Here is a 22,154-nt window from a genome sequence, read left to right on the forward strand (position 1 = left end):
GCCTTGCGAGGTGGCCTGAGTCACAGCCCAGCCAGGAGGGCTGCCTGTGTGCAACCCTGGGCGAGTTTTGGAGCTGGAGCCTTGGGAACACGGCAAAAGCGCTCCGGGCAGGGGCTGAGAGGCCTGGAAATGGCAGAGTGGCCAGGGAAATGAGGCAGAAATACGGACGTGGCTTCTCCCGTGGGAAAACGATTTTCCCGTGCAAGGGGGATCCTCCCAGCACTCGAAGGGGGCTTACTGAAAAAGAGGGAGAGCGATTGTTTTACATGGGAATGGCTTCCCACTGCCAGAGGGCAGGGTTAGGTGGGATAGTGGGAGGGAATTGTTCCCTGGGAGGGTGGGGAGGCCCTGGCACAGGGTGCCCCCTTTGGGTACTGATACACATTGATAGATCTCCTTTGATATTTAAATATTCATAGCGACATTTAATCTCTTTAGATACTTGTACCTATTGATGAGGTCCTTCTGGCACCTCCTTTTAGATATTTATACCCATTGATGAGGTCCCCTCTGTGCACCCCTTTAGATATTGATACACATTGACAGATCCCCACTGTGCCCCGTTTCCGATATTGACACACATTGACGAGGCCCTTTTTGGCACCCCCATTTCTGATCCTGACACACATTGATCCAATACTGATACACATTGATGAGGCCCTTTTTGGCACCCCCAATTCCAATATTGACACACATTGACGAGGCCCTTTTTGGCACCCATTGACACACACTGATGAGCCCCTTTTTGGCCCCCTTTCCGATGCTCACACACACTGACAGATCCCCGCCGTTCCCGATACCGATCCCACCACAGACCCCTGCGGCTCCCCCGTCACTTGCCAGACGCTCCCTTAGCCCGCTCTGCGCTCGCCGCGGCGGCCGCACTTGGCGGACGCTCCCCGGGCCGCCCCTCCCCGGAAGCGCCGGGCGGCCCCGGAGCGCAGGTAAACAGCCAAGATGGCGGCGGAGGCCGCGGGCCCGCCGGGGCCCGGCAGCGGCGGCGGCGGCAGCGGGACGGGCCTGACGGACCTGCCGGGAGAGCTGCTGGAGCTCATCCTCTGCTGCGACGTGCTGGGCGCCGCCGACATCGGCCGCGTGTCCTGCACCTGCCGCCGGCTGCGCGAGGCGTGCCAGCCCCGCGGCAAGGTGTGGCGGGAGCGCTTCCGCCTCAGGTGGGCACCGCCGCACGGCCCGGCCCGCCCGGCGCGGCGCGGGCTCGGACGGGAGGGAATGGGCACCCGCGGGGTTCAGGGGCACCCGCGGGGTTCAGGGGCACCGGGGGTGATCGGACCGGCCCGGCCTGGGAGGCTCGCGTGTGTCTGGGGTGGTGGAAGTGCCGCCGCCACCTCCTGATCCCTGCGTGTCTTCCCGGCTCCGTGGTGAGCTCCTCAGGGGCTGGATGAACCTGCCGCGGCCTGGGTGGAATCATGGAGGCACAGAGAGGTTCGGGTGGGAAGGGAGCTTTAAAGCCATCGTTTCACCCCCTGCCATGGGCAGGGACACCTTCCACTGTGTCCTGCTTGCTCCAGGTTCATCCAGCCTGGCCTGGAACACTTCCAGGGATGGGGCAGCCGCAGCTTCTCCGGGCAGGTGTCCCACACTTCTATAAGGACTTCTGCAAGGCTGCCTTCCCCCCTAAATGCCGTGAGGAGGGATCAAGCTGAGCGTCCTGCTTGCAGGGGATCCCCCTTGGCCAGAGATCCGTCTTGCAGCCCCTTCCACACCCGGGCACGTGGATCCCCTGCATTCCCAGGCCCAGCCTGGGCTCTGGCAGTGGAACCACGCACTGGGCTTGTGCATTGGCCTCCCCGACCCCTCCAGGAGCTTCCAAAACAAAGGCCAAGATCTCTGTGGTCCCAGGACTGGTGCTGGACAGCAGTGAGGTGTTTATTTGTGGGGATTTGGGGAGAACTGTTCTTGCAGATACCCAAATCCTTGGGATGGGGTTTTGCTGCTGTTGAGTTTTGTTTTCCCCAGGGGCAGCCACAGGGTGCTGTGCTCTGTGAAACCGTTCATATTTTGGCTGGGGATGAGGGCTGGGTGTGATTCTGTTGATGCTGTGCTGGTTTCTGCAGTCCTGGAGGCACCTCCACTCATCCCCGAGGCTGTCCAGCATAGCACCTGCTGATCTGTTACCTGCTTTTGTCTGTTTTGGCACAGGAAAAGCAGCAGAATTGCTTTCTCCAACTGCCAGTTGGCTCCTGAAATCCAGCACAGCCCAAATGAGGGGATTATTCCCTTTTCACGGGGGGAAACAAAGCTGCTGAACGATTCCAGCTTCCCCAGTCCACCAAGCCATGGCTCTGGCATTGACTGTCACCGGTTCCGTGGCTGGAATTCCTGCAAGTTTCACCCTGGTTGGGATCCAGCAGCTGGAATGGGATAGGGTGGGGGATCAGCACACGCTGCTCTCCTCCTCTCTCCTTGGTAATGGAATTTTTGGCAGGAGGTTTCACCCTGACCTTGCCATCCTGGTTGGATTCCATTGTGAGCAGTGGCACTTTGTCTTCCTGAAATTCTCACTGTCCTTTCAAGCCCTGAAATTCTCCTTTCTCACCCCAAAATGAAGGACGGTGAGGGTTATTGTGAGGTGGCTGCATCTCAGCAGTGGCTGAAAGGCCAGGGATTCGTCAGGAGAGAGGTTGTTACATAATGTGAGGTTATTTGACTTTGTTTTGGGAAGGAAAATTGCAGGGGAGTTTTATTATTAACTAGCAGTGAAATATCTCCCAGGTGTGGTTTGGGCACTGTCATAATTTTTATACAGGATGGGTGATTTCAGTATTTGGTCTTTTATCTATTTAGCAACTTAAATATATACATATAACCTGAAAAAAACCTAAGGCAATTTAGGGATATAAACGTTTGGCCTTCTAATTATTTATAAAATTAAATACATATATCAATATATATTTATATGATCTGAAAAGAACCTGAGACAGCCCATGGAGCTGAAGGAAAATGTTTAGTATAAACCAGTAATGATGAACAGCATTTCAAAATGTGGAATGAATGCCCCAGCAAATGAAAAGAAAACCCCTTTCTCTCAGCTTTCTTTCCAAAATATTTCCATCTGTGCTGATTCTTGTTCATGTTTCTCACACAAGTGATCTTGGTGTCTTCACAGCAGCAGGAATTGCAGTGCTGGCACATATTTTATGGCACAAAGCTGTGTTGTGGCACCACACACCCACTTTATTCAAAAAGGTGCTGCTAACAGCCCCCAGAACATGCCCTGAAGTTGGATTTTCAGCTGAACCTTGAAATTCTGAGTAAGCTGTGAAACGTGTGGACTTCTGAGTCTAAGTAAAGGAGGGTTTTTTTTTTGCAATAAAGCTGTGAGGTTTGGGTTGGTTTTTTTTTCTTCAAACAATTATTTCTTGTCTCAAAACCAAACTGCAAAAGCATTCAGCTGTCACGATTTGACTTCAGGGTTCTGTTTTCCTCCAGTAGATGTTGCCACCAGCAAGGGCAGTGGAGGGAGCTGTGTTTAGTGCAGCCTTTTAATGAGCTCCCCGAGGTGGTAGGAAGAACACAGGACAAAGAACTCCCCTTCTGTTCAGTGCCAGGTTGGCTTCCACATGATGCTTCTTTGTGGTAAACTCTTTTAATTATAAAACTGAAGCATTTAGGATGTTTAGATATTGCAGTCCTGGAGTGGGAGCCTCTGAAGGTTTCAGGAGAGCTTGCTTTTAAATAATCATTAATGCGCTTTGATGTCTGAGGTAATTCTATACAATTCCTTTAAAGCTGGGCAGTGTCTGGGCACCGGCTCAGCTCCTCAAGTGATGTGCTTACTTAAGTTTCACATTCTGGAGGTTCTCAGGGATGTGAAATGTTACTGCTGCTGTTAATTTGTCTCTGTTTGTGCAGGTGGCCGTCCCTGCTGAAGTACTACAGCCACAGTGACAGCGTCAGCTGGCTGGAGGAGTACAAGGCACGGCACAACGCGGGGCTGGAAGCCCAGAGGATTGTGGCTTCCTTCTCCAAAAGGTTCTTCTCAGAACATGTAAGTCACCCTCTAGATATGTGTGTGTGCACCAACCTGGCACTTGTTTAATGTAATCATTCATGGAATCATTAATTGAATCATTAAGGTTGGAAAAGACCTCCAAGATCGAGTCCAGCCACTGAACAGTGTCCCTAAGCACCACATCTTCACATTTTCTGAACCCTTCCAAGGACAGTGATTGCACCATTCCCCTAAGCAGCTTGTTCCAATGCTTGACAACCCTTTCAATTAGTCAGTTTTTCCTAATACCCAACCTAAAGTTCCCCTGGCACAGCTTGAGGCTATTTCCTCAACACTGGCCGAGCATTCACATCAGCAGGGGATATTATTCTTTAAAAATTCCTAAACCATTCAAAAGTTGTTTATTTCTCAGGGGGTTTCGCCTTTTTAAAAATGTGTTTATTTAGTCTTTGTTATTATTCATAGTAGGAAAAGGTTTTTCTTCCCCCAGAGGGTGCTGGGCACTGCCCAGGCTCCCCAGGGAATGGGCACGGCCCCAAGGCTGCCAGAGCTCCAGGAGCGTTTGGACAGCGCTGCCAGGGATGCCCAGGCTGGGGTTGTTGGGGTGTCTGGGCAGGGCCAGGAGCTGGGCTGGATGATCGCTGTGGTAGCTCAGGATATTCCGTGATTCCACAATAATTCAAAGATTCACCTTCCTTGGTTGTGATCAATACTTTCCATTAGTTTCTCTTGCACTGCTCTCCACATGAACCGTGCAGTCAGAGCTTTTGTATTTCCAGACTTTGTGTGAAAATGCTGCCCAGGAGGGGGGGAAGAGAGTTCCAAATCCAGAGGTGTGTAGAGTGCAGCATGCTCTGGGATTGCATTGAGCCCTAAAAGCTCTTTGCTTTCTGCTGGGAGCTCAGCCCTGGCTCTGGGAATTCTGAAGGCCGCAGAGTTTGTTGACACAAAGCACAGCTGCTGAGCTTCTCTGCAGCCCTTGTGCAAGGACGGGATCTGAGAGCTGCCACAAGCCCTTTGAATTCAGGAGCAAGGCACAACAGGGCCACTCAGTTGCAAAGTGTGTTTCTGAAGTTCTCCAGCCGGCCATGACCCCAAGATAGTTTTGTGTTCAGTGGGGAAAAGGTGAAAATGTGGTGTCTCACACTGACTTACACATGAAACAGGAGTTACTTGGCTGTTTGCTTAGTAGGTGCCTGTAGATTTTGGCAAGCTGAACAACTGGGTCAGCCTGGAATTCTGTGGAAAAAGCATAAATGCTGCCTGTAACTTTGGCTGAATTCAAAATTTCACACCAGAGCCACTAGACAGCCCCCCTTTTATGGCTCCTGTGCCAAAATGGTGTGCAAAAGGAAGGCAGTGGGGCCAGGTGGGTGTTTGGTGTCTCCTGGCTGTTCTGTTTTGCAGCAGGCAGGCATTTGTCCGTGGAGAATTGGCAGAGCATTCACTGGGAGAAGAAGCTCCTGGATTCCTCCTGTTTTAATCACATATGCAATGACTTTGGAGAGACCATTAAGCAGTGCCCAAAGGCCTCATAATGAGAACCATCTCCTGTGGGGCCAGAAACTGCAGCTTGATTCCCTGCTCAGAGCTGGGAGAAAGAGCCTTTCAACCCATATATGAGCCCATATCCTATAGCGAAGAGCTTGAAAGGCAGGGCTTTTTTTACAGTTCAGCCAAAGTTTAAAAAGTAATTCTGAGTTCTGGAAGAAAATAGCTGTTCTGAATATGGATGCAGAAGTGGTTGTTGCAAAAAATAAAGGCTCCTGCCTCTTCATTCCTTCACCCAGGATTAATCTCCTGCACAGGGCGGGGGTATGGAGAGGTTCAGTCAACCACAAGCAGAAGTTGATTCCACCTTAAAATCACTTCCAGCTCGTGCCCACCCTGCATGAGATGTGATTGTGCTGGTCCTTAACTCAGCATCAGAGCCCTAAATGCTGTAGAATTTGGCTGAAATTGCTGTAGGATGTTCCTGGGGCTCTCAGTGGAATAATGAATCCATGAGGACAGAACTGTGAGTTTGTGGCGGGCAGGACATTTTTAAGATCTTTCATAAATTAAAAAAGAAAAAAATTTGGTTTTGAGTCTTTTAGTGACATTCTGGGAGAATCTGTGGTGCTGTGCATAACTCCCTGTCTGCTTTGGCAGGTCCCCTGTGACGGATTCAGTGACATTGAGACTCTGGGCTGCCCGAGCCATTTCTTTGAGGATGAGCTGATGTGCATCCTTAACATGGAAGGAAGGTAAGAGAGGGGTGAGAACTGGCAGGGATTTCCCTCTTTCACCAGCTCCTGGAGAAAAACACTGTGCTTAATGCCTGACCTCAGCTTCTGCCCTTGGTCACTCATTAAACAACACCCCCAGGCTTGCCAAGGCCTGATTTCAGGACAAATTGAGTGTTTCCAGAAAAAAACATGGAAACCTTGTCCCACAAGAAGAAAATCCTCTGGCTTTGTGTTGCTTTTTGTTGTTTATTTCCTTGCCAGCTCATGGCATTTCTTGGGACATGTCCCATGTACCCTCATCTCTGCCTCAGCAGTTCCCTCTTGTTCCTTTCTGCTTTAAGCCTGGATTAGTTTGCTGAACTAATTTGCAGAGTGAGGCCAGAGCACCAGAGGGAAGCAGGAATCCTTCAGGATCGCCACCATGAAATTCCAGCTTTTTCTTTCCTTTCAGGGCTGGAGTAGGTTGGTACAGTTTTTGTCCCCAAATAGGAAGAGAGTTGAACTCGGCCACTGCAGAATTTGCAGGTCTGTAAATTACTCAGACAGCTGGTGAATAAAACTCCTGGTTTGCATCTGCCTGGGTAATCTCATCACCTTGATTAACACTGTGCAAGATTAGTAAATCACTGCTTTATTTGAAGGTTTTTCTGCTGGTGCCACCTAACCATGCTGGGTTTGGTGTGGTACTGGGCTGTGATAGATTGCTCTTAATGGGGTCTAATAGCCTTGATTAGAGGGACTGGTAATAGAGCTTGAAAAAACCCAACTGGAATGGCAATCATCTCATTTTTGCCTTTTCCCATCCGTTTTATTGCCTTCTCTATTTGAGCTGGGCCTGAGCATCTCTCATTTGACAACTGGTTCAAAAGCTTTTGAGGCTTTGCACTGGCCAAATGCCTCCCCATAAAGCAGAATTGATGCTAATTACACCCTGATTAAGCTGTAGTCATTGCCATTCAGGAGCATTAGGCTAAATGATTTCCCTGGAAGATATCCCAGTAAAGCAGTTGTCCCTATTGAGGATCCCAGTTTATTGGAAGAAGATAAAGTGTTGTGAGGTTTGATTGCCCTGCTGTCCAGGAGGATGGAGAGGCCTTAGAAAGTGACAGGGCTTTCCTATAAAAAGTTGTGGAATTGTGTCATTTACAGACCAACTGTTGATCTCTTCCTGCTTTTTCTGAGCTACAGAGTTGGTTTTCCTCTGGGGAATTGTGTTTTTCGTCTGAATGCTGTTGGACTCACATTCATGTCCCTCATCCATCTATTTTTAATGCTGAGAGGATGCGTTAGGGTTGACTCTGGAGAGATGCAGTCAGACAGAGGGTAATGTTTTATGAATAAAGTACAGGATTTTAATCAGATATTCCTGAGCTCCTTTAATTAGGATCTGCGTTGTTTCCCATGATAATGCGTCTTCTCAAACTTACATCTTGGTGATAGGATGAGAATTGGAGATGATAGGAGCAAGGTTTTGCAAGCTGTGTGGCTTTTTATGATAAATTCCTCTCAGCATTCCCTGTTGGGTTGACTTTCAGTGACAGTGCTTGTGGAGCAAACCAATAATTGAAACCATAAACTTGTGTTCGCTGGAAAAACCAACTGTTCACCTGTTGAGGGCAATGCTTCTTCTTGTGTCTAACTGTGCAGGAAAGGTCTCACCTGGAAGTACTATGCAAAGAAAATTCTCTATTTCCTGCGGCAGCAGAATATATTGAAGAACCTGAAGGAATATCTGCAGCGCCCCACGGAGCGGCAGTCGTTCCTGGAGGGTAAGTCCTTGGCAGAAAGCCCAGCTAGAACACCTAATGACAGCTCTCCATCATGGTTTGACTTGCAAGGAGCCTGCCCTGCTTAGATTCCAGCAAGCCCTTGGCTCATGGCTCAGAATTCAGGCTGGATTTTGGGAGTGCCTGGAATCCTTCCCATCCCGTGGCAGCGTTGGTTAAAATGTCAGGATGGCATTAGGTGCTGTCCTTGCTGTGTGTGTGAAGGATCACCCATGGACAGCTGAGCTGGGAGGCAGGAAATGGTGAAACACTGGAATCTTGAGCAGGGTGCTGAGAAAAATGAGCTGTAGCTCGACATCCTTCCTAATTACTGACACTGCAGCTGTGGCCCCTGGGCTGCGTTCAGCCGAGCTGGTTCCCAGTCAGCTCCCTGCTTTCCCCTTTCCCAGGAGCTCCTCAGATCAGAGCAGGGAGCAAGCAGAGGGAATTGCTGAGCACTGTGAGTGTCTCAGGAGCTGAGTGCTGGACTTTGATGGGAAACAGATCCAAGTCCAGTCACGTGGTGGGAGGGCACTTACACCTGCTGAGAAGGAAGAAAAAGCTCTTTCTTCTGCTTCTTCTGCTCTTTGTGTCCTCAGTCTGGTGGATTATTCTCCTTCTCAATCTTCTGAACAGCTCTGAAGCTGCAGGTGGCTGTGGAAGAGTCCCTTCCTCTTGCTACACACTCCAAGATGTCCCAGGAAAGAGTAACACCAAAGCAATAGACTTTGAAGAATGGGCTGTTAGGGCAAGAAGGGACAGCAAGAAGTGGCCTTTTCTAGAAAAAACCAAATTAATTATGAGGCTTAGTCATGTGTGTCACAAATACGTGTAATTTGTCCGCCGTGGAGGTGCCTTTGGAGCACCAGCTGGTAGTTTTTTGGGAATTTTCACCTGGTCAGAGCACAGGGAACACTTCGGGAGGACAGAAAGGAGCCACGGCTCGGGGCCCTGCTGAATTCCTTGATTTACAGGCCTGTCATGGACATGCTGACAAAGCCCTGTAGGAGGCTGGAAGAGGTATGATCCGTGCAAAATCCTTACAGCTGATCCCAAAGATGGAACGCTAGGGAGGCTTTGGAAAGAGCAGTGGTGCCAAGGAGAAGGTTCTGTGAAAAGGAAGTTTTTTCCTGCAGAGGCTTGGGTAGGAGGAACATGAAAGTTTGTTCTGTTCTGGTTTGTGTTGGGAAGATGGAGAGCAGGTGTGGAGGAGAAAGATGGATGTAGCAGACGAGGAAATGATGAACAAGGATGATACATGAGGACATGACAGGGAGAAATCAAAACTGAGGCAGTTTGAGTGAAGCTGGGATTGTGTCAGGCTCTGAATGAAAAGCTCTGTAGGTTGGGAAGGTGCCAGGGGCTGCGGTGTGAGCACAGAGCTGGTCAAGCCTGGTCCAGCAGCATTCCTGCTCAAGGTACAGCTCCCTTTCAGCGTGGGGGAGAGGGGAATACTGAGTTCAGCTGGTGATTTATCGTGTCAGCTTATTCTGTGCCTTTTGTGTGATAAATCCAGTAGATGACTGCAGGTTTCAAACACAGAGCACTGCCGTTCCGCTGCAACCGCTCGCTGCATGCCTGGAATGTGGAGCAGGCAAAAAACCAAGCAAAGGAAAAACTCAAGTCCTGTTTCTTATGTAGTTTGTTTTTTCCAGGTGCTGTTTTGATTGATCAGTACTGCAACCCCCTGTCAGACATCTGCCTGAAGAGTGTCCAGGCTCAGGTGGACGATATCACAGACAAAGTGCGCAAAGTGCTGCGGACCAAGAACCCCAGGCACCCCAGCTTGGCTTCCAAGGCAGGTACTGTACAGAAATGTGCTTTCCTGCAGGGCTCTCCTGCACCTCTGCACGGCTGAAACAGCTCTGGAATTGTGGCAGCTTAAAGAGCTGTTGTTTTTATCCCCTAGCAAACAAAATTCTGACATTTACTTAAGCCATCATTCAAGAAACAGCTGTTCAATAGCCCAGGGTTCAGTCCATCTGATGCTAAGCAAAAAGAATTGGGAGGGGAATTGGGTTTTTTTTTCCTATTTGTCCCTGAAATCTTAATAGTCCTGTTATTTGTAGTAGAGCTGTGGGACTGGGAAACAATCTCTTTCCTGCCAGTCTCAGAAAATCATGAATAGGAAGGTGCATGTTTATCATCTCCAAAGGTCAGGCAGCATCTTGCTCCTTGGTTTTATAAACTGCGTCATTTCTGGCTTTCGAGGAAGGACTGAGCCTGTCCATGTGAAAATTGCATTGCATAAGGGTTGAGTGCTCTTGTTTTCTCAGTCTTTATTTCACTGCATGTGTGTTTCCAGGAGAGGTTCTCATTCCAGAAGTGGAACTTCAGAGGCAGGTGCTTGATGCCATGAACTGTGTCCTGTATGAGCAGCTCAAATACAAAGGAAATGAGCTGGATTACTACAACTCCCTGAATTCCTACATTCACCAGGTGTGTGTGTGTGTGTTAGGCAAAAGCTGGGAGGCTGCAAGGCTTTATTTGTAGCCAGACAAATAATTCTCTGTGAAGAGCAACTCTTAAATAAATACGTCATTCTTCAGTGCATAATCTGTCGAGTTCTATTTTCTTTTGTGAAATCCACCCTTGAAATTGATGTTTTTCTTAAATCCCACCTGTGTTTTTGTCACATTTTTCTCCCGCAGGTTCTGATCCGCAGGACAGGAATTCCCATCAGTTTGTCTGTGCTTTATTTAACAATTGCCAGGCAACTGGGAGTCAGACTGGAGCCTGTCAACTTTCCCAGCCATTTCCTACTGCGGTGGTGTCAAGGGAAAGAAGGGTGAGTGACCTGCTGAGCTCTGAAATTGTGCCCACAGTGACAAAAACCAGAACACATTTACAGCTCCAGACCTGTGTGAGGGTGTTGAATTATTTTCCATCTGCCTCTACAGAGGGAAAAATCAGACCTCTAGAAGAGTTTTCCTAGAGCTCAGCTCTGCTGCTGCTGAATGGTAACCGATTTCCTGCTCTAGACCTCTGTGAGAATGTTTAATTGTTTTCCATCTGAAATTAAACAGAGGGAAAGATCAGATCTTCAGGAAGGATTTCCTGAGCTCAGCTCTGCTGCTGCTGAATAAGAACAGATTTCCTGAAGTAACAGTACCCATGAGGTGATGTGAGAATTATGGGAAAGAGAGAAGGTACCAGGTAATCTCTGTTTAGGAGGGAGCTGAGGAGTGAAGGACCCAGGGAAGAACAGGAACAGCAAATCCTGCTCTACCACGAGACCCTTGATCACAGTTTGGCCTCTTTGTTGCCTCTTCAGAAGCACAGATATTTTTGACTACACCTACATCGATGCCTTTGGGAAGGGGAAGCAGCTGACAGTGAAGGAGTGCGAGTACCTGATCGGGCACCACGTGACAGAGGAGTTCTATGGAGTGGTGACTTCCAAGGAGGTCTTGCAGCGGATGGTGGGGAATCTCCTGAACCTTGGGAAACGGTGAGTTGAGGGTCATCTGGGGGGAAAAAGGACCCAGGGTACAATGTCTCCATATCCAATATTGCTGCTTGCAAAAGGTGTCACTCAACCCAGGAGATCCTGAAAATTCCATGTGTCACAAGGCATTGGCTGGGTGCTTTTAATCATCTGAGTGGAAACAACAATATTTGGTAAAACTGGTTCTCTCAAGAAAATAGAAAAGGTGTTTCATTTTCTCTGTGAAAAGCTGACAGGGACCATCCACCATCGCTTAAAAGCAGAGCCTTTTGTTACCTTCTGGTAAGCACAACCCCCATGTTCCAGTGAGCATTTTCAGAGATACTCTTGGTGTGTAGAACATTATGTTTTGTTTTCAAATGCTCCTGATAATCCCTTTCCCAAGCAGCCGTAGACAGACTGACAGGAGTGAAAGGATTGCTCTAGGTGTCAGGGGACCAAAAGGAAATGGCTTGGGGAGTGAATTCTCTGTGTGGGATTATCTGACCAAGGAGAACAGCAGTGGGGTGGGAGGGCAGAGTTCAGGGATCAGTTGTGGATCGCTTTTCCTTGTCGCAGGCTGGAGTGGTGAGTGACAATCCATGCTGGAATCACTGTTGTGAGCATGCTGTACCTGCAGCATCATTCTGGGGACTCCCCCTGTCCATGGGGGTCGCAGAGCCTCACAGCTGAGTTTCCTTTCTGCTGGCAGAGAGAGCACTGACCAGTCCTACCAGCTCCTGAGAGACTCCTTGGACCTGTACCTGGCCATGTATCCAGACAATGTGCAGCACCTCATGCTCCAGGCCAGGTTATACTTCCACCTGGGAATCTGGCCAGAAAAGGTACCTGGGCACTCAGGGGAATGTTTTTGGGTAGGCTGAGCACTATTAACACTGGGTTATTGATTTTGCGCTGTGTCAGCCTGCATTCCAGTCTGCCACGAGTTGTTTCTGTAATAAATGCAGTTGGAGGAGTTCTCACATTGCAGGGAGTCAGTTTGAAGCAGGAAGGGTGGATGATTCTTGCCTGCTTGTCCTAGGGGAGACTTGGGGGCAGCCTTGAGTCATAATTTATGATTTACAGCTTGTCTTGCCACCAAGCCCGTGGACTGTGAGTTATAAGAGCATCCTGTTTGCTCTGTGCCTAAATTGTGGTGAAGCTCTTGCTGGGCTCCTGGAAAAGGAGCAATTCCCTTATCAGAAAACTGCAGGAAGTTATCTTTTACAAATAAAACCAAAGCTGTTCTCCCAACCTTGGCCACGCAATCTGTGGCTCCTGTGAAAAAGCAGCTTGATATTCCTGACCTTGGAATTCCTTTTCCTTCAGGGTGACAACTCCAGTCCTGTTATCTTGGGAGTGTGGGAAAGAAGGTGCTGAGATTTCCAGGTTGTCTGGGTCATCCAGGGCTTTCTCTGAATCAGGGGCACAGCCTGTAACTCAGAAAAATCTTAATTTCTTTAGTGTGTCACGGCAGCAAGGAGATGTCCCTGCTCAGAATTCCCTGTGCCAGTTCCACCTGTGAGGTTTGGGAAGGGGACAGGAATATTGGCTGGACAGCTGAGCAGAAAGCAGAGCTCTTCCCACCAAATCAACCGGAACAGGACTGCTGGAGAAGCTGCCTCCTTCCCTTTGAAGATCAAGCCGTGCTAAGCTTGGCCTTCCTTTCTTGTGGCAGCAAATTTTAGGGTCACCACAGAAATACCAGCACCAAGAAAATTGTGTGTGGGAGGGACTCACTGAAATGGCTGCTGGACATAAACAGGGAACTGGAAGATCTTCCTGCCCCTTTCTGGCACTCAGGGATGTGTTTGGAGAGCACCAGACGTGGATTTACTGCCCCTCAGAACACATAACCCAACCCCAGGGCTGAATGCTACTGAGTTCTCTGCACCAGCTGCAATGGAAATGAGCAAATTTGGGTTTTTCGGGATTGCATCCAGTCATTCCAGGCTGTCAGGCAGGATTGCAGCTAACCAGAGAGAATGCTGTGTCTGACAGGACAGAATGTACCAGCTTTGACAGGCTCTGCCAGATTTATGGACAGGAGTAGAAAATCTTAAAAGACCTGCAGAGCTGCACGTAATGTTGCCCTAAATGTTTGTAAATAACAGTAAATGAAATTCCCAAGAATCTCTGGCAGCTGTGGTTACTTCCTTCCCCTTCCTTTAGGATTTTTCAGGATTTTCACATCATTCTTAATAGAATTGAAGTGGCCAAGGTGCCTGAACTGTGTTTCTTCTCATAAATTACTCACCTGTCCCTTATTTAAATTGATTTTCCTCAGTTTTTGGCTGCTGTTCATGCTGAACAGCCTGAGATTTCTATTCCTCTTCTGCTGCTACTCTGAACTTAATGATCAAACCTGTGATCAAGGAGACAATCCTTTTGCCAGGTGCCAAACTGTGGCAGATTTTGGGACTTGAGGTATTTGTTGTTGAGGCAAATGTGTGTCTTTTCCCAACATGTTTACAGGACAGATTGGGTTTTTTTTTCCTTGCTTTTACCAAAAAATTAAAGTTTGCATTTCCTACCTCTAACAAACTCTGCAGCAGATGCTCTGATGCTGTGCCAGAGGGTGTTGGGAGGCTGGAATTCTGGATCTGCAGGGCTTGCTGCTTTGTGTTCTTCAGTCATCCTAAGACAAGCAGCTTTTCTGTCTTGTTCACCATTCCCTGGGAAAGCATCATGGAGGTTACTTTCCTCCTGTGCTGCCCTATTTTTGCACCTCACAGAAATGCTGAGAAACTCTTTTAAGTTAAAATATTACTTCTCAAGAGCAGCAGAAGTCACCTGGAATCACTTCCCAGCAGCATTTTGGGACATGGAAACTGCATTCTCATAGCCAGAAACCTTGAGAGATGGTCTGTGGTCACCAAATGGGACATGATGAACTCACAGGGCTTTGTTTTAAGGAGCTGCTGTGCTCTCCGGTGCCTTTCCTTGGAAGCTGGGAGCTTTACAAAGAGAAAAGTAGAAATGGGCTGTGAGGAAGAGCTCCTTGGGAGAGTATGGGGATCAGGAAGCAGCTGTGTGTAGGGGGATCTCAGGCCTGGGCGCTTACACCCAGCAATGTATCTGGATGTATCTATAGGTGATGTGCTGCTGCAGGGCTGTGTCCTGAACCTGTTTTTGCTGTGGTTTGGAAGGTCCTGGACATCCTGCAGCACATCCAGGCCCTGGACCCATCCCAGCACGGGGCTGTGGGGTACCTGGTGCAGCACACCCTGGAGCACATCGAGCGGCGCAAGGAGGAGCTGGGCCCCGAGGTCAAGCACCGCTCGGATGAGAAGCACAAGGAGGTTTGCTTCTCCATTGGGCTCATCATGAAACACAAGAGGTGAGCTTGGGGCCTTCCCCGCAGTCAGCTCTGTACCAGCAGAGCAGAAGGGTTTGTGCTGACAGCAGTGAGACGTGCTTTGGTGCCAAGGAGGAGTGGGAAATGCCAGGCATGTGCGTCCGTGCTGTGCAGGAAAATGGGAGCAGCTCTGTGAGTGCCTGGAGAGAGCAAATGTTTGCACTGCAGAGAGCTTGGCTTGTCTGAGTCACCCTGTGTCACACAGGTAACATCCCCACAGCACAGAGCTCTCCAGGAAACAGCAGCAGTCACTTAATGAGGCACTGCAACAGAGTCAGCTTCAAAATCGATTCTGATATTCCCAGGACAGTTTGTGGATGTTTCCCTGTGCTCTCATTCCCTGCTCCTGCACTGCACAGAGGCTTTGTGCTCCTGCCTGCACTGCTCTGCCAGAGAGCCAGGCCAGACATCCAGAGCATCTTTTAGGGGCATCAGCAGTGACAGCTGTAACACGTCCCAGTTAATCCCTTGAGTACTCTGTGATAGCAGTGGCTTGGTGTCCCCGTCTGTGTGGTGAGCACTGGAGTAACTGCACAGCCCAGCAGGGTGGGTGAGCCCTCCTTATTTCTTGCTTCCTCCTCTGTCTGCTGACTTCCAGGCTCTTTCCCATTCTCTTTTCTTGCTCACATCTGGTTTTCCTTTGTCTTCAGCTGTTTATTCCTGTCTGTTTATCCAGTCATTCATAGCCATTTCCCTCCACCTCAAAATATAACCTCAAAGTCTTTCTGAATTGTTTTTTTTTCCCTCTTGTTCCTCTCCTCCTTATGCCAGCTCTCAGGAGGTTCCTGTCCTGTTTGTGCTCTATTAATCTTGAGGAGAAAGAGCTGGCTCTGGACTTTTCACAGCCTTTGTGTGCCATTTCTTGAATCAGGTATGGCTATAACTGTGTGATTTATGGCTGGGATCCTGCCTGCATGATGGGACACGAGTGGATCCGGAATATGAACGTGCACAGCCTCCCCCACGGCCCCCACCAGCCCTTCTACAACGTCCTGGTGGAAGATGGCTCCTGCAGATACGCTGCCCAAGGTGAGCAGGAGCACTCTCTGTCCACATCAGGACAAAGGGATGCTTAATGGATTCATTAAGTGTGATTAACAAGGGTTAGAAAGGTGGAGGTAGGAAGGAAATGATCCTGAGTCGTGGCCTGCTCTGTTTGCTCTGCAAGGAATCAGCACTGCTGGGAATGGACATGAAGGACCCACTCTGGTGTGATCTCCTCTTACCCAGAAGTGTTTTGGACACTCTCATGGTGTGAACCTTGACTGCTGCTTTGAAAGAAATAATTCAGGCTGAAGGTCTGTCAGCAGCTCCTGACAGCTGTGCTTGGACAGGACCTGGAAATGGGGTTTCGTGAAGGGAGCACCGAGGAGCTGCTGGTCAGGACATGGTTCTGGCCACTGTCACATCCCAGGGAACACAGATAACGTGGCTTTTAGTGCCACTTTTAGCCAGAACAAAAATTAATGTCTCTTCACAAGTGCAGAGAGCTTTAGAAGTGTCTGTGTCACGTGTGCTTTATGCAACAAACCATAACGGGAAACTCTTGTCTGATGGTTAGAGTGTGTGGTTGGGAGACAGGAAGAGGTGTTGAACTGAAGTTCTAAAGAAAATTACAGAACAAAAGCACGCCTGTGACTCTGTACATTGTAAAAATGTTCATTTTTCTCACGTTTGTGTTCCCCCTGTGACACGGAGGTCTCATCCAGGCAGGCCAGCTCCACAGCCCAAGTGTGTTTGGCTCAGGGGAGATGTGGAAGCTGCTGGAGGGAAAATGCTGACCAAAATGCCCTTCCCCTGGGTGCTCCCTCAGGTTCTGGTCCCCTGGGTGTGACAAGGGGTGTGACAAGAGGTGGTTTTACAGGCAGGGACACTTCTCCCTCGGTAGATTTAAAGTGCAGGTGTTTCCCACTGTCCTGAGAGTGGCTTTTTTATATTCAGCAGCCCAAAAAGATGAAGTGGCAAAGCCTGATGGCTCAGATCAGGCAGGGCTTGGCCTCTCAGAGAGTCTTAAAAACCAGAAATTCTCGTGTGCTATGGGTTGATATTGAAATACTCATCTTGGTAATTACCTAATCAGGTAATTGTCCCCAGAGCTGCTGGGGCTGAGTCATCACTTATCTTTTATCTAATGATGTGTAAACAAACAGAAGCCTGGCTGGTCCCACGGTGCCTTTCAGGGTAGGCTGACACTGTTATCTCTGTGTAGGAGACACTCTTATCGCTGGATCTCTGGGGCATCCAAGAGTCCTGATACTGCTGGGGGAAAGTGAAGAGTTTGTTCTTGCTGCCTATTGATATCCCCTCTAAAACACATCCTCAGGTCATTTGGGAAGGATTATTTCATATCCTCCTGACCTGACTTTGGGGAGGGAGGGAGTGAGAGTTTTTTGCTGAGAGAATCCTAAACAAATCTTCATGTGGAGTTTAATTTAACCAGCTCAGAAATAACACCAAGCTTATTATAGCTAAATGTACCTCGGTTTGAGGCCTTCCTGTAAATCTGTGGGTTGAGTGTAGCTGGTTCCAGAACTCCTGTGTCATGCAGGGAGTTTGGTACCTGTCCACTCTTGTCTCTGTTTTGTTTGCTTTGTGACAGCACAGGAGAGAGGTCTCTGGCTCCAAACTGCTCGTCAGCACCCTTGGGAGGCTCCCACCTTGTGCTGAACTCGCCTGTGTCAGCCTCTCCCCCCTGCCATCCCTGCAGCTCCATCCCATCCCTGCAGCTCCATCCCATCCCTGCAGCTCCATCCCATCCCTGCAGCTCCATCCCATCCCAGCAGCTCCATCCCATCCCAGCAGCTCCATCCCTGCAGCTCCATCCCTGCAGTTCCCTGAGCACAGCTCCCAGCTCAGCCATGCTGCTGCAGAGCACTCAGCAGTGCAAATTGTTTTCCGCAGTGGTGCAGTATCCAAAAAGGTCCTTTGCAAGCCTCCAGGACTGCAGCAGGCTGCTGAGGGATGGAAAGCTCTGGTGCTGCTGGCTGCACACCCTGACGTGCAGCAGCTTCAAAGAGCCTGCATGGATTAACAGGAATCCTCTGCTCCCTGTAATGAACTGGATTTCAGAGACAGATTGTTCCTGAATGACATTCTCTGCATCCCAACTTGTTCCTGCCCTGCCCAAAGTCAGCCTTTGATGCTGATGCAGCTTTTTTTTTTTCCTAGCTTATACTACCTGTTTTATCTGGCACTGCTGGAAAAAAAATGACATCATTTGGGGAGTGCTGCAGGGCTCCTGCCTGTGGGATTGACTCCCAGTCCCTGCTCTGTGCCGACACTGCGGAGCAGAGCAGCCCTTGGCCAGGGTCACCTTTGGGGTTCAGTGTTTGGGGGTCACCTTTGGGGTTTAGTGGAGTTTAACCCTTGTGCCTAATCAGGTTATCTTGTAGGACAAAGGGGGAAAGAAGCTGCTGTGGGAAGGAATCAACGTGTCCTTCCTAGGGACTTGCACTTGACTTGGGGAAGTTTGGACTTGGGGAAGTTTATTTTGCTGGAGGCAGGGCTGAAGACCAGGCTGGGCCTTGGCATGGTGGTGAAAGCACAGGCTGAGGGAGGAAGCTCTTGGCTCCTCTGCCAGGACAGCCTTGTGCAGGTGGGCTCACCTTGGGGCATTTGAGGGGAATCTCTCCTAAAACTGGTCCCCCAAGGGCCTCGTGAGGGATCAGAGGAGCAGAGCTCAGTGCAGCAGCTTCTCCCTGTGCTCCCAACCGAGTCCTGGGAGTAGCAGAGTGGGAGCAGCATCCTGCTCCTCCAGCCTAAAGCCAGGCAATCTCAGGCATAAAACACTTCCCACATCCCTGGTAAGTGGGGTCATCAGGAGGTGAGGCTCTATGTGAGCACTCACACTGACTTGCTCTGCACATTTTCCTGGATTTGGGTTTTTTTCTTTAAAGCACCAGGAACTGGTGTTTCTAGAGACAGAAACAAGGCCTGGGAGAGGCCCAGGATTGGCTGCCTTGCAGCAGCTGTTCCTGTGGTGGTAACTGATTCCTTCCTTCCCTCACAGAGAACCTGGAGCACAACTCTGAGCCTCGGGAGATCCCTCACCCCGACATCGGCCGCTATTTCTCCGAGTTCACCGGCCTTCACTACCTGGCAAATACCGAGCTGGAAATTCGGTACCCAGAGGATTTGGAGCTCACTCGAGCCACGGTGCAGAAAATTTACAGTTCAGGCAAGGAGTGAGTGCCAAAGGCAGCCTGGGGACAGAAGCAGCTGGAGTGTAGCTTTACCCTCTTTGCAGAACTTGCGTGGGAAGCAAGTTTGGTGACAATCCTTTGGCTTAATGCATTGAAAACTGCATTGAACTTGGAAAGTGGTGCTACAGCATCTTCCCGTTGTCTGCCTGCCCAGCCTGGCCCAAAGGCACAGGGACACTTTGGTACTTGAGGCCCAGCAGGAGGTTCTTGCAGGGACAGCCATGCCAGGAGTGTTGTCCTTCGGAAGGATCCGCACGTTCTGCTTGTTCTGTGGTGGCCTTAGAAGGTCAGCACAGCGAGATCCTGGTGTGGAATATGGAGGACCCCCCTCTGACAGGAAGTTGCTTGTCCTTGCAGTATTGTGGGATTCTTGTTTGGCTGTGTCTGTCTGGTTTGGTTTGAGTGTCTATCCCATGCAGGCGATAGTTTTTGAAGTCTCTCGCGTTTCACTGTTGTCTTCTCCGGTCTGAATTTCTGGGTCAGGTATTGCTTCACCTCTGTAGTCTGATTGGTCCTACCTAGAGCTACTGTCCCAGTCCTAAATATCCTTCTGGGCCTGGCAATATCCTTATGGGCCTGGGAGAGAGTTCCAGCCACAAAACCAGCAGCAGTGAGGCTCGTGGTGACCCTGAGGGCCAGGTGGCCGCTTGGCCGATGGCAGAGACTCCGAAAGCAGAAGAGGAGCTCCTGGCCCTTTTCCACACCTGCTGAACACACCCAGCCCCTGTTCTGACCTTGCTTTCCTGTCTGTCCATCGTGTGTGTCCAGGGTGGGATCCGTGGCACAGCTGTGAGTGTTCCCAGGAGGATTTGAACCCTCAAGGGAATGTGTGGTGGGACCTCGAGGGCAGCGCTGGAATGACTCCGATGGACGCGGAGCTGCCGCTCGCTGCCATCTCCAAGTTTTTTCTCCAGTAGGTATTTATGCAATAGAGGGGAATGATGACTGGAGCCTGGCCATCCCTGGAGTCAGCCAAACCATTATGGAAGCAAGATGTTAATTCCTGCAGCTTGAGGCCTTCTTCCTTCTTGCCAAAAGAAAACGGGATTCTGAGGGAGCGCAGACTCGGCTGCCTGCGAGGAAGGAGCTTTAGCAGCTCGAAGCACATGAATTTTTAACCTTGACTTAAAGGCCCCGACAGAACCACTGCAGAAGAGGTTTTCCTCTGGGCTCAGGGGCTGTGGGGTGCAGAGTGACACGGTGTTTGTGCATATCTTTGTGGTTTCTGAAGCAATGTGTGTAGAGTAGCTGCAGCTCGTGTCTCCTGTCACTGTCCACTTGCAACACGGTAATTCTTCTCTCCGAGCTGACAATTAGGGCCCTGTAGAGGTAGGTGGATGCTCTTTAGTCTCTTATGCACTACAGGTATCTCCACATGGAATCACAGCCCTCCTCTCCAGCAATGCCTGCCCTGCATGTCACCTCCTGCAACCCTGAGCACTGGTTTGCTGTGGAAATAAATGCTGCGAGCCCAGCGCTGTGGTGGTGGTGGTCTGCAGGGGTCTGGGGGCTCCAGGAGGAGCAGCCTGTGGGGAGAGTGTGAGCAGTGCTGAGGGGCTCTGCTCCAAGCAGAGCTGTGTCTTTAAATAGAGTCACAACCCCAGCATGGTTTGGGCTGGAAGGGACCTTGAAGCTCCTCTTGTTCCATGGACAGGGACACCTCCCGCTGTCCCAGGTCTGCACTGACATGAACTTGGAGTGAGGGAGGAATTGCCATTGTGAATCAGGGTAGGGAATCCTCAGGCAAAAACCTGAAAATCCATCTCTTGTTCTTGAGGGTTGGAGTAGACCCCAGCCCTCCAACCCGTTCTGAAAGCAGATCCCAAAAGATTCCTGGCAGGGATGCAGGGTTGGGAATGGGGGTTGTGAGTCCCAAGGTAGCTGAGAACAGGCAGAGCAGAGCCTGGGTGCCCCATTCCCATTCCCAGCTGTCAGCAAGATTCCTGGGGTTTTGTGCTCCCTTCTGTTGACACCTGGGAATCGCAGAGCTCGCGGGAGCCCTGGCACGAGGAGGAGCTGCCCGAGTGCCAGGTCCAGCTGTGCCATAAAAGAGCCACAGGAGCCACAGAAAGCACCCAGGGCTCCTCTGAGAGCTGCTGCTGCTGGCCAGTGCTCACCAAGCCACCGGGAAAGCTGCTGGCTGCCCCAGGGGTCCCAGAGCAGCCACCAGGGCCCTTCCCGTCCCTCTTTTGGGGCCACTGCGTGTCCTTACCCTGAGAAGAGCCTGGCCCAGGAGGAAGTGGGGAGCTGTTGCTCACCACAGATTTCCCCACGGCTGGTGTGGCCTGGGGTGCAGAAGGGGAGCGTTCTGTGCAAAGGGGATAGGCTTGGCAGCCCAGCAGCCCTGGAACGAAATCCTCATCCCTCTGGCAGGAGTTTCTGGAGGAACTGTGCCCGCAGACAGCTCTGCCTGCTCTGGGTGCTGCCCATGTCCACAGCCCGGGCTGTGGGTGCTGGGGTCACCCAGAGCACCAACACAGCCTGGATGTGCCAAATTTGGAAAAGACTGGGCTGTTTCCATCTGTTTTCCACACAGCCTCAGGGGCCAAGTCAGATTTTGGGATTTGAGACCAACCCGAAGGGAATGGTGCGTTCCCTTTTGTTTCCCATTTGGGGAGGGCGTCCCTGCTGCCTCCAGTGCTGCTTGCCGTGGGTGGAGTCTTTGGTTTTGGTGAGCAGAAACTCCCCTGTGAGCACCTGCTGCTGTGGGAGGAGGCCTCAGCCCAGCGCCCAGGGTGGCCAGGGAAAGCTGGAAAGGCCCCAGGATCCCTCTGTGTCCGTGCTGGAGCAGCCTCTTGGAATGCACAGGGGTTCCCACAGGCTGCACATCCACGGTCCAGCACGGTGGGGAACACCTCTGTGAGGTGCTGGGGTGACATTTGGGGTTTGCCTGTGCCCCCTCCCCTCCTGGCAGCACAGGCACAGTCAGCTTCTCCCCAAGAAGACAGCAGTGGATCCCAACAGTTCCTTGTGTCCGTGAGTAATGGGCGGATCCGTGATGTCCGTGTTAAGGATGGTGCCGATGCCGTCCGTCGGGATTTGTCCTGTCCTGTCTGTGGAGCTCTCCCAGGAAGGGTTGTGTGGCTTTCTGGAGAAGGTGGAATTGCCTCCCTTCTCTCCCACCGAGTGCAGAGCCTGGCCAGGTTCCTCCTGCGCATCCCTTGGGAGCAGGGGGTGAATTCCCTGCAGTTAATGCCGTG

General features: G+C 50.5%; 1 protein-coding gene across 1 annotated transcript; it reads left to right on the top strand.

Annotated features, from left to right (window-relative positions):
- Positions 1-942: 942 nt before the first annotated feature.
- On the top strand, positions 943-20,428 carry FBXO21 (F-box protein 21). The gene is made up of 12 exons (XM_032128241.1): positions 943-1,172; positions 3,874-4,009; positions 6,125-6,219; positions 7,849-7,970; positions 9,623-9,769; positions 10,273-10,406; positions 10,619-10,755; positions 11,242-11,418; positions 12,107-12,239; positions 14,544-14,734; positions 15,624-15,781; positions 18,762-20,428. The coding sequence occupies exons 1-12, from the start codon at positions 958-960 to the stop codon at positions 18,938-18,940; spliced, it is 1,824 nt and encodes a 607-aa protein (XP_031984132.1). The 5' UTR covers positions 943-957; the 3' UTR covers positions 18,941-20,428.
- Positions 20,429-22,154: the final 1,726 nt, after the last annotated feature.

The sequence above is a fragment of the Corvus moneduloides genome, chromosome 18 (genome assembly GCF_009650955.1).
Source record: "Corvus moneduloides isolate bCorMon1 chromosome 18, bCorMon1.pri, whole genome shotgun sequence".
In the NCBI taxonomy this organism is placed as follows: Eukaryota; Metazoa; Chordata; class Aves; order Passeriformes; family Corvidae; genus Corvus; species Corvus moneduloides.

Bases quoted from the DNA above. Each gene is read 5' to 3' on its own strand.
- FBXO21 (XM_032128241.1), top strand. From the start codon at position 958: ATGGCGGCGGAGGCCGCGGGCCCGCCGGGGCCCGGCAGCGGCGGCGGC. The intron at 1,173-3,873 runs GTGGGCACCGCC...CTGTTTGTGCAG, and splicing joins CGGGAGCGCTTCCGCCTCAG to GTGGCCGTCCCTGCTGAAGT. The intron at 15,782-18,761 runs GTGAGCAGGAGC...CTTCCCTCACAG, and splicing joins CTGCAGATACGCTGCCCAAG to AGAACCTGGAGCACAACTCT.